Source organism: Tenrec ecaudatus, chromosome 5 (assembly GCF_050624435.1).
Source record: "Tenrec ecaudatus isolate mTenEca1 chromosome 5, mTenEca1.hap1, whole genome shotgun sequence".
NCBI lineage: Eukaryota > Metazoa > Chordata > Mammalia > Afrosoricida > Tenrecidae > Tenrec > Tenrec ecaudatus.
The window spans coordinates 113,097,675-113,116,787 of record NC_134534.1 but is presented as its reverse complement, the minus strand read 5'-3'; the positions used below and the strand labels follow the sequence as shown (position 1 = coordinate 113,116,787).

The 19,113-nt window shown below is 40.0% G+C and overlaps 1 protein-coding gene and 1 pseudogene across 1 annotated transcript; one reads left to right on the top strand and one right to left on the bottom strand.

Moving 5' to 3' along the window:
* Positions 1 to 2,466: 2,466 nt before the first annotated feature.
* LOC142448903 (large ribosomal subunit protein eL19-like) lies at positions 2,467 to 3,084 on the top strand (annotated as a pseudogene).
* Positions 3,085 to 8,716: 5,632 nt separating this feature from the next.
* Positions 8,717 to 19,030, bottom strand: LOC142449228 (translationally-controlled tumor protein-like). The gene is made up of 2 exons (XM_075550870.1): positions 18,701 to 19,030; positions 8,717 to 8,722 (listed from the first exon to the last, which is right to left on the bottom strand). The coding sequence occupies exons 1-2, from the start codon at positions 19,028 to 19,030 to the stop codon at positions 8,717 to 8,719; spliced, it is 336 nt and encodes a 111-aa protein (XP_075406985.1).
* Positions 19,031 to 19,113: the final 83 nt, after the last annotated feature.

Genomic DNA, 19,113 nt, shown 5'->3' with positions numbered 1-19,113 from the left:
AAATTCTTCTTGAGACTTGCACAATACATGCAAATGGCACCAAATGCAGCAGGAAGATCACAGGCCTGTGCGTGGAAAGTCTTGTGGATCCGGTAACAGTGGAAGCATCTCCAGGGCTCTGGCTGCCATCAGAGCGGCTCCATGTGGCTTGTCAGCAGGAAGATGAAACAGAGAGAAAGTATGTCCCACCACCAGAGAGGAAGAAGTTCCTAGAATCCTCCTGATGGGTGTTACCTTGTGACCTGATTGGCTAGCCTCCACCCCTTCATCCAAGTTGACAGGAGATTACGTAACTGCCACAAACATATTAAAATTTGTGGGATGAAACTAAAGTGATGCTTAAAAGGAAATATTTTTTAATTCTTTTATGTGGGGCTTTTACAGCTCTTATCACAATCCATACATCCATCCATTGTGTCATTCATCATTGTACATATGTTGCCATCAGTTTTAAAACATTTGCCTTCTACATGAGCCCTGAGCATTAGCTTATTTTCCCCCTTTCCCACCCTCCATTCCACATGAACCCTTGATAATTTATAAATTATTATTTTTCATATTTTACACAGACCACTGTCTCCCTTTACCCATTTTTTTGTTGTTCATCCCCCTGGGAGATGGAAGGGGCTTATATGTAGATCATTGCAATCGGTTCCCCCTTTCTACCACCACCTTCCCGTTACCCTCCTGGTATGACTATTCTCAATATCAGGGTTTATCTGTCCTCGATTCCCTGTGTTTCCAGTTCATAACTGTACCAGTGTACATCTCTGGTCTAACCAGATATTTATGGTAGAATTGGGATCATAATGGTAGGGCGGAGGAAGCATTAAAGAGGTACAGGAAAGTTGTATGTTTCATCATTGCTACACTGCACCCTGAGTAGCTGATCTCCTCCCCGAAACCCTTCAAAAGGGGATGTCCAGTTGTCTACAGATGGGCTTTGGGTCTCCACTCCACAATCACCCTCATTCACAGTGATAGGAATTTTTGTTCTTTGATGCCTGATACCTGGTCCCATCGACACCTCATGATCACACAGGCTGCTATGCTTCTTCCATGTGGGCTTTGTTGCTTCTCAGTTAGATGGCCACTTGTTCATCTTCAAACCTTTTAAAGGGAAATTTAAAGCATTAAATGTTCATATTAGCAAACAAGAAAAGTTTCAAATCAATAATGTTAGCTTCTACCTTTAGAACTAGGAAAAAAAGAACAAAATCAATCCAATGCAAGCACAAGAACGGAATAATAAAGATGAACAGCAATCGATGAAATTGAAAACAAAACAATAGAGAAATCAATGATATCCAGAGCTGGTTCCTTTAAAATATCAACAAAATTGATAAAACTCTAAGAAGATGGATAAAATAAAAAACAAGAAGACAGATTATCAGTACAAAAAATGTAAGAAAGAATATCACTTCAGACACTAAAATTTTTAAAAGAATAAGAGGATTTCACAAATAGATCTCCATAAATGGACTATCCTGAAAAAAAAATAAAACTACCAAGATTAAACAGATACCCTGAGTAGTCTTATAACTATTAAAGAAATACAATTAGTGGATCAACACCTTCTGGAAAGATTCTCAAGCTTATAGTGTTTGACTCTAAATTCTGCCAAACAATTAAAAAACACATAGCATGAATTCTACATAACTTCCCCAGAAAATAAAATAAAGAATATGGCCCAACTCATTTTATGACACCGGCATTACCCTGACACCAAAATCCAGTTGGCATTACAAGAAAACTACACGCCAATATACCTTATAAATATTTTTTTCAAACTTCCTAAAGAAAATATTAGTAAATTGAATCCAGGAATGTTTATAGGTGGTTCTCAAACTTCCTAATGCCACAACTCTTTTATACAGTTCCTCATGTTGTGGTGACCCCCCAACTATAAAATTGTTTTCGTTGCTACTTCATAACTGTAATTTTGCTACTGTTATGAATCAGGCAACCCTTGTAAAAGGGTCATTCGACTTCCAAAAGGGTCACGACCCACAGGTTGAGAACCGCTGGTTTATAAGGAATAATACACCACAATTGGTTCAATATGAAAAAGTTAATCTATGTGATTTTTTCATTGTAACAATCTAAAGAGTTTATCACCTTATGCAAAAAAAATTTTTTGGCAAAACTCAGCAAAGAGAAACAGAATATAATTTTTGTGAAGGTACCTATCAAAAAAAAAAGATCTACTGCTAACATTATGTTTACTGATTAAAGACTGAATGCTTGCCCTCAAAGGTCAAGAATAAATTATATAAACAGTTAATGCGACGTGATCGGATGACCTTGGGCGCATGCGTACTGGGAGACTGGGCTATACCACTTTGCTCTTCGGAGGGGTTTATTTTCCATGTTTTAAAGTACAAAACGAAAAATAATAATAATAATAATAAAGTACAAAACGTCTTTCCGACCCCGAGAGCGTACTGGCTCAGGCTTGAACTAAGAATTATGCTCAGGCTTCAGAAGAGGCTCGCCTCCAGCGTCCTCCGCTGCGGCAAGAAGAAAGTCTGGTTGGACCCCAAGGAGACCAATGAGATTGCCAATGCCAACTCCCGTCAGCAAATCCAGAAACTGATCAAAGATGGCCTTATCATCCGCAAGCCTGTGACCGTCCATTCTCGGGCCTGATGCCGCAAAAACACCCTAGCCCGCAGGAAGGGCAGGCATATGGGCATAGGTAAGCGAAAGGGTACTGCCAATGCCCGCATGCCCGAGAAGGTCACGTGGATGAGGAGGATGAGGATCCTGCGCCGGCTGCTCAGGAGATACCGGGAGTCAAAGAAGATTGACCGCCATGTGTATCACAGCCTGTACCTGAAGGTGAAGGGGAACGTGTTTACGAACAAGCGGATTCTCATGGAACACATCCACAAGCTGAAGGCAGACAAGGCTCGCAAGAAGCTCCTGGCTGACCAGGCTGAGGCGCGCAGGTCTAAGACCAAGGAAGCACGCAAGCGCCGTGAGGAGCGACTCCAGGCCAAGAAAGAGGAGATCATCAAGACTCTGTCCAGGGAGGAAGAGACCAAGAAATAAACTCCCCCCCTCTCCTCTGTACATAGTGGCCTTGGCATTTCTATTGATCAGTCACTCAATAAAAGCAAGCCTTACTGGCCTGCCCCTGGGGGGGATGGGGGGGAAACAGTTAAGGCTCTCAGACACTAACCAAAAGTTTGGAGATTTGAGTCCACCCATAGGTGCCTTAGAAGAAAGATCTAGCAATCTATGTCCCGAAATTCAGCCATTGAAAGAAGACCCTTTGTTGTGGTAAGAGCTGTATAAGCCCTTTATAAAATGATTTTTAAAGAAAGAAGACCCTTTGGAGCACAGTTAGGCTCTGACCCACCCTGGGTCATCATCCATGGTAGCCAACTTAACGATTGTTTAAGGTCAGGGGTAAACCAAGAATGCCTGCAGTCCCCATCGTGTTAAAGAAGGCAGATGAAAAGGAGAGTATGGGTAATGTATCTAGATCATCTATTTCCTTACCTCACTACTCCCCACCAGAACCACTCCAAAGCCGACTCTTTATACATATAAATGAAAACATACCCAATCCATAGTTTAAAGTACATTACGCCTATTATCTGGATGTCCTAGTTAAAATTAATTTTTATCCAAATTATCAAAATAGTTCACTCAATTCACTCTGAGCGTGCATAGGTAGTCTTAGGCGTAATGGGGAAGGATGACAGAGAATTCAATTAAAAGCAAGGTTATGAAAAAATAATTTCAATTGCTCACATATGAAAATCACAACCCTGCCAGGTCAGAAGGGGTCAGGATACATTTGTTGGAGCTTTTTAATACCATTATATTCTCTGCATATAATATCTCTATCCTAATGAAAAGAGACAGAATAAGATGGCTTAAAAGGTACAACACTAGTTACAAAAATCCGTTTATGACAGTTATTTGGAAGTTGATTTTCTCCCCACATGTAATGTGTTCAAGCAATTTAAAACTCTAATAGGCCCCCATTTCATGCCTATTCTTTCAAGAATAGAGTTTCATGCAAAATGTAGGAATTGCCATTGGCGCCATTACGCAGGCGACTTCATCTATGATGGGGGGGGGCTCCATATGTTACTCTGAATGAACAAGGGGAAAGTGGCAAAGAGAAAGCAAGTCCTATGTTCTGAAGTTGTCTTTTCCCCTGGGGGATCTTTAAATAATACCTTTATTTGGTCCTTGTTTTCCAGTTGTCTCCTCCAGCAATGTGGCAATAATTTAGCAGCATTATGTGCTGTCACTTCTGCATTAGTAAACATCAAGACCTGCTGAGTAATTACAGAATAACCTCAAAATGAAATGCAGTGAAGAGTTCTAATTAAATTTTAATGTTACTTAACAACTATTCTACTTTAAAATGAGAATTTTCCAGGCATGTATCCTAATGAGTAATCAGAATGCACTACTGGCCCCCTCAAAAAATGTATAAATTAGAAAATAAACATGGAATAATACCACCAGTGTGCATGTGTGTGGAAGCATTTATGATAAAAATTAATATAGAACATTAAAATTTTAAATATAAAAAGCACATCAAAATGCTCTAATAACCATGGGGAAAGATTTTTATGAAATCTCTTATTTTATTCTGAAGAGGAGACATGCTCAATTAGTCTCAATTCAAATAGTAGACAATAGAGGAGTTCAAGTTGTCTTGTACTGAACATAGAACTAACACAAAGCAAGCTTGTCTCAAGCTTCTCGTAGAATCACATAACTAAGAGGAAACGTCTATCCAAGCTCAGAAACAAGATCTCCCATTTACTATATCCTTTAAAAGTCTGCAATGAAGGGCACCCCGTCCCATATGCTACCGCTTCCATCCATAGAGCATCCATCTGAACACGTCACATAAATCTCTTTAATGTTGACTTAGGTGGACATAGTAAAAATCTATTACCCATTTCTTTTATAATCCTATTGAATGTCCCAGTCCTCTCTTCTCCCATCACCTGAATAAACAGATCCAATCCATTTCATCTTTGAAAAAGACTTATGCCTAAACTCCTTGGCCAGTATCTGCTGAAATCTCTTATACTTCTTGTAACGGATTAAATATGTGCCAATTTGCTGGACCATGATTCTCTGTTTGGCAGCTAAGTAATGATATAATGTGGTAGTTATGGAATGATGTCTCCTGAGGTGATAAGCCTATCCATTGAAAACAAATTAAGAGTGAGATACAAAAACCTTATTTCCATCATAGTCCTGATCAGATGGAAGTGGCGTTTCCCTGCGATGTGGCCTGCAGCACCTGTATCTTACAGGAGATAAAAGGAGAAATAATCGAGCAGAAAGGAGAAGACCCAGGAACAGCATGAGTCCCTTGCGCCTGGAGTCCAAGAAACTGCACTAAGTAACTCCTGGGCGCTGGGAAAGGTCAATGCCAGCACACATGATGGTCTCCAAGGACGGACAAGCCTAAAGATGCTGAAAGGTGACAAGGGCCTTTCCAAGGGCTGACAGAGAAAGAAAGCCTTCCCCTTGAGTTAACACTCTGAATTTGGATTTTCAGCCTCCTAAACCATGAAAAGACTACATTTCTGTTTGCGAAAGCTATCCATTTGTGATATTCCTGTAAGAGCAGCATACAGATAATTAAAGCACCTCCTCGAGAAGCACCTGTCAAATAACTTACATTGCTTCTACTCATAATACAAATCAGTTGCTGCCCAACAGGGATTATGAGAAGTGAATCCCTGGGTGGTGATAATGGTTAACGCATTTAAAGGCTAACCAAAAGGCTGGCAGTTCGAATTCCACCCAGAGGCACCATGAAAGAAAGACCTGGCAACCTATCTGTGAAACTACAGTCTTTAAAAACTCTATGGAGCATAGTTCTACTCTGATATACATGATACTGTGATTCAAAACCTAATGGACAGCAACTGGTTTAAATACAATCACACTGGGGGAAGAGAAGGATTGCCTATAGAATTCTGTAAATGTGTTCCTGTTTTGTACTTCCTCCCAGCTTAATCTTTTTCTCCAAGGTGCAAAGCTAACGTAAGTCTTCCACTGGCAATATTTGTATTGAGATATAGTTAGCACATCATACAATTCAATAGTTTGATCATATCAAGAAGGGCTGTGAAATCATTGTCATAATCCACTTTGGAACTTTTCTCCCTTTATTTTACACATTAATGCTGAGCCACTCACAAATGTGAAACCTTTATTTTCACTTTCCAAATTTTTCATCAGCTAAGGATATGTATCCTTTTGTTGACTTTAAACTTGGATATTTCTCAGCATTGATCCTCCAAGCAGTTGTGTACAGCACACCCATTCATAGTAGAAGTCGGTATGATGCTACTAATGAAGATGTTTCTTTACAGGTGACAAGAAATATTAGGACCTTTTCCTCTCCACCCTCAAAAATAAGTAGATAAGAGGATATCTCCTAACTTTGGCTTTGGAAGTTCTCTTTAGCCAAGGCTACATCTATAACAAAGCTAACGTTAGAAACTTCTGCCAAACTCCCTGCACAGCCTGAGAGGAGAAGAAAAGGAGAAAAGACACTTATGGCCTCACCTAGCCATAACCTAATCCCATTCCCATGGCTTTACAGAAGCCAGACAGGGAATTCTCCACTTATGTGCAGGGGATTATCTGTGTCATGTGAAACCAACATGGCACTGACCTCAGAGTTGTTGGGGAATGGTTAGATTCCCCCACCATCCCCTAAAGAACATGAGATGACTTCACCAAGCACTTGTCAATAAGTTAATTAATGCTTCAGACCCAAGTTTGGGACTCAGACTTGAATTTGAACATCACCTCTGCTGCTGTCTAGCACCTTGTAACCTTGGAAAATTTACTAAAATTCTGAGCTTCTCTTTCATCATTCATACATTGAGACTCAAGAAACAAAGGTGCCATAAACATGTAGACGTAGCATGGTGAGAGATTCAAGTCTTCAGTTAGTGATAACTCCTATTTTTACCAGTACTATCCTTACTAATGCTACTTTTCTTCACAAGCAGTACCACTCCCTGGCTTCTGTAATAATAATATGGATCTTCTGTGGAAAAGTTTCAAGTCACCATTCCTCTCTTACTCCTCCCTCATTGTCTACATCCAAGAATTCCCAAATCTTCGCATTTACACATCCATCCTCTCCTCTGCATTTCCATTATGCCCTTCTCAGATTCAAACCTTCAATACCTCGCACCTAGACTGTCACTGATCATGTGCTGCACGTGATGGGAAACACAGTCATCCACGATGCTTACCTCAACACATACGGGACACCATCTGCTGATGGCAGCAGGACACACAGACATTAAGGCACGTGGGTAGTTATTAATTATGAATTCTCTCTTGAAGATTTCTTTTGTGACAAATCTACACTCTATCTTTCCATTTGAATCATGTAACATCTAGCTACATTCTTGTAACATGAGGCCATTTCCCCACTAGAAGTGGTTCAGGTGTTTCAACTTATAGCTAATCTAATGGAGATTTTTTTCTGTTTATCTCTTTCCATTATAAGTGCTCTGAGTTTTTCCAGTGTTTTTGTTGGATCTATCCTATAGTATTTACTAACATCTAATAAATATTATGTCCTCATTCACCTGTCAGTTTGTCATACTGAAGTAGCTTGCATGTTACCATGATGCTGGAAGTTATGTCACTGGTATTCCAGATACTAGCATAGTGAATAGGCTTCAGCAGAGCTTTCAGACTAAGAACATATTAAGAAGAAATGATCCATCGATTTATGAAAAATTAACTACTGAAAACTTTATTAATATCAGCAGAACATTGCCAAATATATTACCAGAACATAAGCCCCTCAAGTTCAACAGCACTCAAAATATCAATGAAGAAGAGATGTCTCTTCAAAAGCAAAGCTTCAGGACCTTCATTTACTGGTAGGGCAGGGCTCAAAACAAGAAGAATCAGCTGTAAGCATTCATTAATAATAAGAACATGGAATGTACAAAGTACAAATCTAAGAAAATTGAAAGTCATCAAACACTGCCATTGAGTTGATGTTGACTCATAGAGACTCTAAAGGACAAATAAGTGAGTTTCTGAGACTGGAACAGTTTATGAATGTAGAAACCCCATCTTTATCCCAGAGTGGCTAGTGGTTTCAAACTGCTGATTTCACAGTTAGTAGCCCAACCTGTAACCACAACATGACCAGGGAACAACACATAAAAATCGACATTCTAGGCATTATTGCACTGAAATTGATTGGCATTGATCATTTTGAATCAGAAAATCCTATGGTTTATTCTTCCAGGAATGACACATTCAAGAGAAATAACAGCATCCATCATCAAAAATGATCTTTCAAAGTCTAGCATGATGTACAATGTCTGTGATAGGATAATATTTATATGCCTACAAAGAAGACCAATTTATACAACCATACGTTAAATTTAGACATCAATCACTAAAGTCCGTGATGATGGAAATATTGAATTTACCAATTGCTTCAATCAGAAATTGGTCAAATATGAAATCAAAATGCATTGAACTCATGTTGATTGGTATTTGAAAGTTGAAAACAAAGAAAAAGGAACAGAAGTTGGCATCATTGATAGAAATGAAATGGGAGATCATATTATAAAATTTTTCAAGAATTCTTCATTGCAAATACCTTTAGTAAACAACATAATCATTGACTAGACCCATGTACTTGGCCAGATAGGATACATAGAAATCAAATTTATTATACCTGTGAAAAAGAGAACAGAGAAGTTCATTATCATCAAGGCTAGGGTCCGACTGTGGAACAGACCATTAATTGCAGATTCAAGTTGAAGATTAAGAATATTAACAACAATTCCATAAGAACCCAAAAAAGCAACCTTGAGAAACAGAGGGATGATCTAGGAAGCAAAGTTATGGCTAGAGGTATAAGCATAGGTGTGTACATATGTAAACACATTAGTTCATAAAAAGAGGCATAGGCCTAAGTACATATATTTATATGGCAATACATTGAGGTAGTGAATGAACTTTGGGTCTCTGCTCATGCCCTCCCCCAATGCAAGAATACTTTGTTTTAACAACCTACCATTCTGTAATGCTCACCTTCCTGGCACAATCGCTGAAACAAATTGGGTACATAAGCAAATGTGGTGAAGAAAGCTGATGGTTCCTATCTATCAAAAGATATAGCATCTGGGGTCTTAAAGGCTTGAAGTCAAACAAGTGGCCATCTAGGAGAGAAGCAACAAACCCACATGGAAGAAGCACACCAGCCTGGGTGATCATGAGGCGTCTCTGGGACCGGGTAACAGGCATCCAAAAATGTAAAACAAACAAACAAAAAAACATATTGTTGAGAAAGAGAGGGGTCAGGACAGAGACCCAAAGCCCATCTGTCAACAATGGGACATCCCCTCACAGAGGGGTCATAGAGAACAGATGAGTTAATCAGGGTGCAGTAAAGCACTAATGAAACACATCCTTCTGGTTCATTGAGGCTTCCTCACCCACCACTACCATGACCCTAGTACTTCCTTTCACTGTGAGCTAGACAGGAGAATGTGCATAGGTACAGCTAAGAGATAAGAACCCACAACACACAGAATCTAGAAACTGGGATGGGAGTAGCGATACCAAAAGAGTAGAGGGGAAGTTGGGGAGTAGTGGGGCGAAGGAGGAACTGACCATGATGATCAACATATAACCACACACACACCCCTCCAGGGGGGTGAAAAACAGAAACTGCGGGGGAAGGGAAACAGCGGTTGATGTAAGATATGAAAATAATATAATTTGTAATTTATCAAGGGGTCATGCAGGTGGGGCTGGGGAGGGAGGAAAAAAAGAGGAGCTGATACCAAGGGCTCAATAGAAAATTAATGTCTAGAAAATAATGATGGCAATACCTGTACAAATATGCTTGATACAGTTGATGTATGGGTTGTTATAAGAGCTGTAAGAACCCCAATATAATGATCTTTAAATAATTTTTAAGTGATCCTGAGTATAGCCTACATGAGTTTAGGAATCATCTCAAGAACAGATTAGATGCACTGAACACAAATGGCAGGAGACCTGATGATCTGAGGGATGACATAAAGAGTACCATAACAAAGAAAGCAAAGATCATTACAAAGACAAAAAAGAAAATGCCAAAGTGGATATTAGAAGAATCTAATAAAATCAAGTAGTAAAGCAATTGGAAGGAATGACTAAGTAAAAAAGCAGAACACAACATTTCAAAGGGGGCTCAAGAAGACGAAGCAAAAAATTATAATGAAATGTGCAAAAGACCAAGAGTTAGAACACCAGAAGGGAAAAACCCATTAGACATATCTCAAACTGAAAGAACTGAAGACAATTTCAAGTCTCAAGTTGCAATATTGAAATATTCAATAGACAAAGTGAAAGCATCAAAAGATGATGGACAATGGAAGCATCAAAAGATGATGGAAGGAATATAGACTCACTACCCCAAAAAGATTTGGTCAAAAGTCAATAATTGGAAGAGGTAACATGTTATTAAGAACTGATGCAATTGAAGGAAGACATCCAAACTGCACTGACAGCATTAGTGAAAAAACAAGATTCCAAGAATTGACAGACTATCAATTAAAATGTTTCAGTACGCTGATGAAGCAAGGAAGTAGTCACTCACCTATGTCAAGAAATTTCAAAGAGAGCTACATGGCCAACTGACAGGAAGATATCCATATTTGTGACCATTCCAAAGAAAGCTAGCCAACAATGCACAGAGAAAACCGTATGGCCGGCCCCACTATGAGACACTATGTCTCACACTTGAGACACTATGGGAATTGCACCCAATCTGATCCCACCACATCGAGGTAAAACACTAAGAGCATGCAACAGAACAGCAAGGGGAACAGAACAACAAAGTCCCCAGGGAATACCAGAAATAGACTTTGGGGCCAGGGCATGGCACCCCATCAGATTCAACCGGAAAACACTCCTAAAGGCCAACAAACAGTCCTTTAAATAACTACAGGACTTTTTTTTCTTGTTGTTGTCATTGGCTTGATGTTGTTGTTGTTTTCTTTTCGTGCTCAGTTTTACTCTGTCTTGTTCTTGTATGTGTTATTATCTCAACAGGTCTGTCTAAATAAGATAGGCTGGATAAACAATCTGGAGGAGAAAACAATGGGACTGATGGTTCCTGGGGGGCATGGGAGAGGGGGACGTGTGGGGAAAGGAAGTGGCATTAACAAACCCAGGGACAAGGGAACAAGTGATCCAAATTGGTGGTGAGGAGGGTGTAGGCGGCCTGGTAGGGTGTGATCAAGGGTAATGTAACCAAGAGGAATTACTGAAACCCAAATGAAGGCTGAACACGGTAGTGGGACAAGATGAAAGTAAAAGGAAATAGAGGAAAGAGTTAGGAGGCAAAGGACATTTATAAGTAAAGCCATATACATATGTAAACATATTTATATATGAGGATGGGGAAATAGATCTGTTTGCATATATTTATAGGTTTAGTATTAAGGTAACTGATGGACATTGGGTCTCCTCTCAAGTACTCCCTCAATGCAAGAATAATTTGTTCTATTAAACGGGCATTCCATGATGCTCACTTTCCCAACATGATCACTGAAGACAAAGCAGATGCATAAGTAAATGTGGTGAAGAAAGCTGATGGAGTCTGGCTATCAAAAGATATAACTTCTGGGGACCTAAAGACTTGAAGGTAAACAAGCGGCCATCTAGCTCAGAATCAACAAAGCCCACATGGAAGAAGCACACCAGCCTGTGTGATCATAAGGTGCAGAAGAGATCAGGTATCAGGCATCAAAGAATAAAAGAAATCATATTATTGTGTGTTTACCTAACCAATACAATCACTGAAAACAAATAGGTGCATAAGCAAATGTGGTAAAGAAAGATGATGGTGCCAGGCTATCAAAAGATATAGTGTCTGGGGTCTTAAAGGCTTGAAGGTAAACAAGCAGCCATCTAGCTGAGAAGCAACAAAGCCCACATGGAAGAAGTACACCAGCCTGTGTGATCATGAGGTGTCGAAAGGATCAGGAATCAGGCATCAAAGAACAAAACTCATATCATTGTGAATGAGGGGGAGTGTGGGGTGAGGACCCAAAGCCCATCTGTAGGCAACTGAACATCCCCTTACTGAAAGATCTCGGGGAGGAGACCTGCCAGTCAGGGTGCAGTGTAGCAACAATGAAACATACAACTTTCCTCTAGTTTCTAAATGTTTCCTCCTCCCACATCATGATCCCAATTCTACCTTACAAATCCGGCTAGACTGGTATAGCTAGGAACTGGAAACACAGGGAATCCAGGACAGATGATCCCTGCAGAAACAGTGCTGAGAGTGGCGATACCGGGAGGGTGGGGTGGAAAGGGGAACTGATTACAAGGATCTACATGCAGCCTCCTCTCTGGGGGATGGACAACAGAAAAGTGGGTAAAGGGAGCCATCAGATAGTGTAAGATATGACCCAATAATAATTTACAAATTATCAAGGGTTCATGAGGGATGGGTGAGTGGGGAAGGAGGGGGAAAATGAGGAGCTGATGCCAGGGGCTTAAGTGAAGAGCAAATGTTTTGATAATGATGCGGGCAACAAATGTACAAATGTGCTTTACACAATTGACGTATGTATGGATTGTGATAAGAGTTGTATGAGCCCCCAATAAAATGATTTTTAAAAATAAAAAGAAAGGTGGCCAAATAGAATGAGGAAATTATCTAACAATATCATTAAAATAACATACTAGTAAAATTTTCATAATATCATTCAACAATAGTTGCAGTGGTACATTGGCAGAGAGCTGCTAGAAATTCTAGTCCTATTTAGAACATGTCATGGAATGAGAGGTATCATTGCTGATATCAGATGGATCTTAACTGAGAGCAGAAAATACCAGAAAGATGTTTACTTGTTTTATTAACTATGCAAAGGCATTTGGTTGTGCAGGCCATATGAAACTATGGGTAACATTTGGAAGAAAGGGAATTCTAGAGCACTTCATTGTTCATTAATCATTACTTATACATGGACCAAACTGAACAAGAGAAAAAGTATTTTAAATCGAACGAAGGAAAAATGACTGGTTAAAATTAGGAAGCGTATGTATCAGAGTTGTATCCTCACACCATACTTACTCAATCTGTCTGTTGAATAAACAATTTGAAAACTTGGACCTTATAAAAAGAATGTGGTATCAGGATTGAGGAAGGCTCACTAACAACTTCGATATGAAGACAACACAGCCATGCTTGCTGAAAGTGAAGAAGGCTTGAAGCACTTGCTGACAAATGTTAAGTACTGCAGCCTTCATATGGATTGCAATTCAACCCTATTTTTTTAAAATTCAAAATCCTTACAACTGGACAAAAAGGTAACATCATGACAAATGGAGAAAATGTTTAAGTTATCAAGGATTTCATCCTGCTTGGATCCATAATCATAGTTCATGGAAACAGACATTAAATGATATATTGCAGTAGGCAAATCTGCTGCACAAGACTTCTGTAAAGTGTTGAAGAGGAAGGATGTTATTTTGAGGACTAAGGTATGCCCGATGCAAGTCATGGAATTTTCAGTCACCTCATATGCATGTGAAAGTCAGACAGTAAATAAAGAAAACAAAAGAAGTGTTACATTTAAATTATTGTGCTGGAGAAGCATATTTAAAATATTGTAGACTGACAAAAGAGCAAATGAATATGTTGTGTCAGTCCAGGTAGACTAAAGAAACAAATCCATATACACTCAAATATGTATAAGAAAGAATGTTATATACAAGAGCAGTTGAATATTGAGGAAACATCCCAGTCCAATCTAGATAAAGTCCATAAGTCCTATAGTAGCCCATATATCCAATACCAATCTATAAAGTCCTCTTCAGACTCATGAAACACACAATGATGCCAACTCCAGGAAAATCACAGGTCAGTGGGTGCAAAGTCTTGTGAATCCAGTGGTATTGTAAGGCTCTCAGCCTTAGCAGGGGTCTCCACATGGCTACTCCAGCTTTCAGGGCTGCATCAGGGTAGGTCCATGTGGCTTCTCTTCAGGGATGTCATGAAAAGAGTGAGTAGAGAGAGTGTGTGTCTCCCTCTATCCAGGAGTTTCCAGAATCCTCAGGGGGAGGCCATGCAGACACAGGGGCCTCATTGGCTATATCATGATTGACAGATTAGACTCAACCCCTTCACTTTTAATCCCCTCCAAGTCCCAAATTAACACCAGATTATATAACTATCACATATGTCTTGGAAGAAGTACAACCACAATGTTCCTTAGAGGCCAGGATGGCAAGATTTCACCTCACATACATTGGCCATAAGCAAATGTAGTGAAGAAAGCTGATGGTGCCAGGCTATCAAAAGATATAGTGTCTGGGGTCTTAAAGGCTTGAAGGTAAACAAGCGGCCATCTAGCTCAGAAGCAACAAAGTCCACATGGAAGAAGCACACCAACCTGTGTGATCATGAGGTGCCAAAAGGATCAGTTATCAGGAATCAAAGAAAAAAAATCATATTGTTGTGAATGAGGGGGAGTGCGGAGTGGAGACCCAAAGCCCATATAAAGGCAATTGGACATCCCCTATAGATGAGCCAGTCAGGGTGCAGTGTAGCAACGATGAAACATACAACTTTCCTCTCGATCCTAAATGCTTCCTCCCCACCCACTATCATGATCCTAATTCTACCTTACAAATCTGGCTAGACCAGAGGGTGTACACTGGTACAGATAAGAACAGGAAACAAAGGGAAATCCAGGATAGATGATCTCTTCAGGACCAGTGGTGTGAGTGGTGATACCAGGAGGGTGGAGGGAGAGTGGGGTGGAAAGGGGGAACCAATTACAAGGATCTACATATAACTTCCTCCCTGGGGGATGGACAACAGAAAAGTGGGTGAAGGGAGACATCGGACAGTGCAAGATACGACAAAATAATAATTTATAAATGATCAAGAGTTTATAAGGGAAGGGAGAGTGGGGAGAGAGGGGAAAATGAGGAGCAGATGTCAGGGGCTTAAGTGGAGAGCAAATGTTCTGAGAATGATGAGGGAAACGAATGTACAAATATGCTTTACACAATTGATGTATGTATGGATTGTGATAAGAGTTGTATGAGCCCCTAATAAAATTATTTGAAAATTTTTTGAAAAAGAAGATGCCACTCCCTGGAAAAGAATGTCATACTTACTGCAGTAATATTGTAATGAAAAAAGAGGATATTCTGTCTTAAAGGAATTTCTGGTATACCAAAGGAGATAGGACTTGTATATACATGAAGAAATGACTAACAATGAATTATATAAAAAGTAATATATTTAATGTGACAAATGAGTAGCATAGAAGATTAATGGCAAAACCCTTGATTGTAATTATTTTACTTCTTTCTTGTTGTATTATGGGTTTCATTGAAGTTACATTAATTTGTCAGCCCTGCGCCTGATTTCCACAAAAATTTTTGTTTTATTTATTTTTTTAATCCTTTTATTGAGAGAACTTACAGCTCTTATAACAATTTATACATCAATGCATCAGTCATATTTGTGCATATGTTATCATCATTATTTTCAAAGCATATTCTTTCGACTTGAGCTCTTCGCATCAGCTCCTCAAAGGGGAAACTGATCACAATGATCACCCCACCCAACCCTCAGGGGGATGAAAACAACAGAAATGTGCCAGAGATGAGACAGCAGGTGTAAGATAGGCGTTCTCAACTTGTGGGTCGCAACCCCTTGGGGTTAAACAACCCTTTCACAGGGGTCACCTAAGACCATCAGAAAACATTACAATTTACATTATGATTCATAACAGTAGCAAAATTATAGTTATGAAGTAGCAATGAAAATAATTTTAATAAATCATTTTATTGGGGCTCATACAACTCTTATCACAATCCATACATACATTAATTGAGTAAAGCACCCTTATACATTCATTGCCCTCGTCATTCCCAAAATCCGCCTTCCACTTAGGTTCCTGGAATCAGCTCATTTTCCTTGAAAATAATTTTATGGTTAGGGGTCACCACAACATAAGGAACTGTCTTAAAGGGTTGTGGCATTAGGAAGGTTGTGAACCACTGGTGTAAGATATGAAAATAATAATACTTTATAATTTATCAAGTGTTCACAAGGATGAGAAGGTGGCAGAGGGAGGGGAATTTTTATTTTAACAAGCTTTCTGAATCTTATGCACATGAAGTTTAAGAATTGCTACTATACTTTGCAGTTTAATCAAAAGATTCTTCCAGTGCTCTACCACAAATTCAATAAGAAATACAAAAAAAAAAAGAAAGAAAAAATGCTTGGCCTTGAGGGACTCCAAATCAGGGAGGAAATTACAGTGATACAGAACTGCAGACAGGTATGAACCAGTAATGAGTTGCATAGATAAAAATGTTTCTCATATGCATTGAGAATTTTGATTCCTCACTGCCTCCCACCCACCAAGGTCACTGGCTGTTATGAGTGAGGGGACATAACCTCAGAAAGAGAAGTTGCTTCCCTAACCACCACAGCTCCTGCCTGAACAAAGAGACCCCTTCTCCTCTAAAATCAACATAATCAGCATTCCCAGGTGGCTCTTCTGAGCAGGCCAGTATCTCCCTGCTCAGACTATCAGCTACAAGGCTGCTGCAAATAGCTACAGTGTATTCTGCTCCCATTGTCAACACTATACCTAAGCACCCCATAGCCCAGGCTTCTTATCCTACAAGATAGATCTCTTTAAGTGTAGGCTGCATCATAGCCAACACGCTACATGTGAGGGTGAGGCTCTGGGAGCAACAAGCAGAACTACCTAGGGGTCCATTCAGTGTTACAGCCTCTCCGCCACATGTTAACTCTAAACTGATGAACTGACACAAATTCCTACAGAAATTTCCTTAGAGTGAAGCTAGAAGATCCCTGTTGAGATGACTCTCCCAACCACCACAAGGTCCTGGGGCTCTGAAACCAACAAGACAGATCTCTCAAAGGTTCTTTTGGGGAGAGTGCCAGCACTTCCTTCTCCTGAAATGGAGGATCGCGTGCCTGTGCTGCCCTTGAATGTCAGCTCACATATGAGCAATTACAACAGAGCAAGGAGGGAAGCCTCAGCAAAACTTGAAAGCAACACCTAACGCCAAAGGAAGCTCACTGCGTGTGTTTTCTTTTTTTCAAAACCCTTTTATTGGGGGCTAATACAGATATCATATCATCCCATAGCACAATCACATCAAGCAGTTATTTGTGTGTGTGTGTGTTTATAAGAAAGAGCTTTATATACAAGTGCAATTGAATACTGAAAAAACATTTTAGCCCAGTCCAGATCAAGTCCATAAGTCCGATATTAGCCCATAGGTCTGATACCAATCTATAAAGTCCTTTTCAGACTCACAAAACACATGCAATGATGCTGAATATAGGAAGATCACAGACCAGTGAGTGGAAAGTCTTGTAGATCCAGTGACAATGACAGTGGTAGCATCTCAGCATTGGCATGGGTCTCCACGTGACTCCTCCAGGTCCAGGGCTTTAGCTGCTATAAACATAGATCCAGGTGCAAGCAGTTATTTTGTAATAACTTTTTATAATTGCTACCACAGTCTGCTTCAAAACATTCTCTTCCTTCTTGACTCCTTGATAATATGGCTGAACAAGTGATTGCATAAACAGAAAATGGAAGGGACCAGTAATCAGAAAAAAGAACTGCTACCCTATGGGGCAGATTCATTTGTGCACACTATTGTACCTAAGTGTTGGACTGGTTGACTACAGAGTGTTCTCTGGCAAGATTGGGAGATACTGAAGGCTGAAAACTGGTATCTGAACTTTTATAATCCTAAATAAGCCCTGGAGAGAGAAGGAGACAACTTCATACACATGGGAAAGTTGGACATTGAATAAGGAAGACTGAAGAAAAGTCAATGAATTTGAATTGTGGTATTGGTGAAGAATATTGCAACTACCCTGGACTGCCAAAAGAACAAGCAAATCTGTCTTGGAAGAAATACAGTCAGAATGCTACTTAGCAGCAAGGATGGTGAGACATCATCTCACATACTTTGGACATGTTATCAGACTAGACTAATCCCTGGAAAAGGACATCATGCTTGGTAAAGTGGAGGACCAGTGAAAATAAGGAAGACCCTAGCAAAGATGTATTGATACAGTGGCTGCAATGTTGGGTTTAACCGTGAGAACAATTGTAAGGAGGCAAAGGAGCAAGCAGCACATTGTTCTGTTGTCCATAGAGTCACTACAAGTCAGAAGTGACCTAATGGCATTTAACAACAAGAACAATATTTACCTCTGCTGCAAATAGATTTTTTTTTAGTTTAAATGCATTTTATTTTAGACAACCTACACGACATTTTTTTTTCCTTTAAAAAAAAAAAAAGCCTCCGCTCCATATAAATCAGGGTCAAAAGTAAATGAAGAGCTCACGATGATATCAGTTCCGTTTGTCTAAGTCCTGGTGTCGTGTGGATGAACAGCAGCCAGTCGGGATGAGGCATCGTTCATGAGTTGCCCACTGTGTTAACATGTCTCCATCTCTAAGCCATCCTTAAAGAAGATCCTACATGGGGTGACACCATCTTCACGGTAGTCCAGCAGAGCAACCATGCCATCTGGATTCATGTTCTCACCAATAAAGAACTGGTAGTTTTTGAAATTTGCAAGGATGTTCTTGATTTGTTCTGCAGCACCTGTCATAAAAGGCTTTACTCTTTCTGGTTTCTGTTCTTCAAGTTTGCCTTTGATTGATTTCATGTAGTCTTTGATGTACTTCTTGTAGGCTTCTTTTGTGAAGCTGGTTTCCTGCAAGTGATAGTTCATGACAATATCAACACCAGTGACCACGGTGCTTTCTGCTGCATCACCATCGGGGCCTTCAGCTGAGGCGTTACCCCCAATGAGGGAGTCATCGATGGCACCTTTGGTCCTACTGACCATCTTCCCCTCCACTTCCAGACACAGCCCGTCTGCGATCTCCCGGATCTTGTAGATGTCAGAGAACATCTCATCAAGGCTGATGAGGTCCCGGTAGATGATCATGATGGCGGCTGAAGGGAGACAGCGGTGGCGCTAGCTTAGCAGGAGCCCGGAGCTCTGAGCGAGCGCGGTGCGGCCTGAGCTGC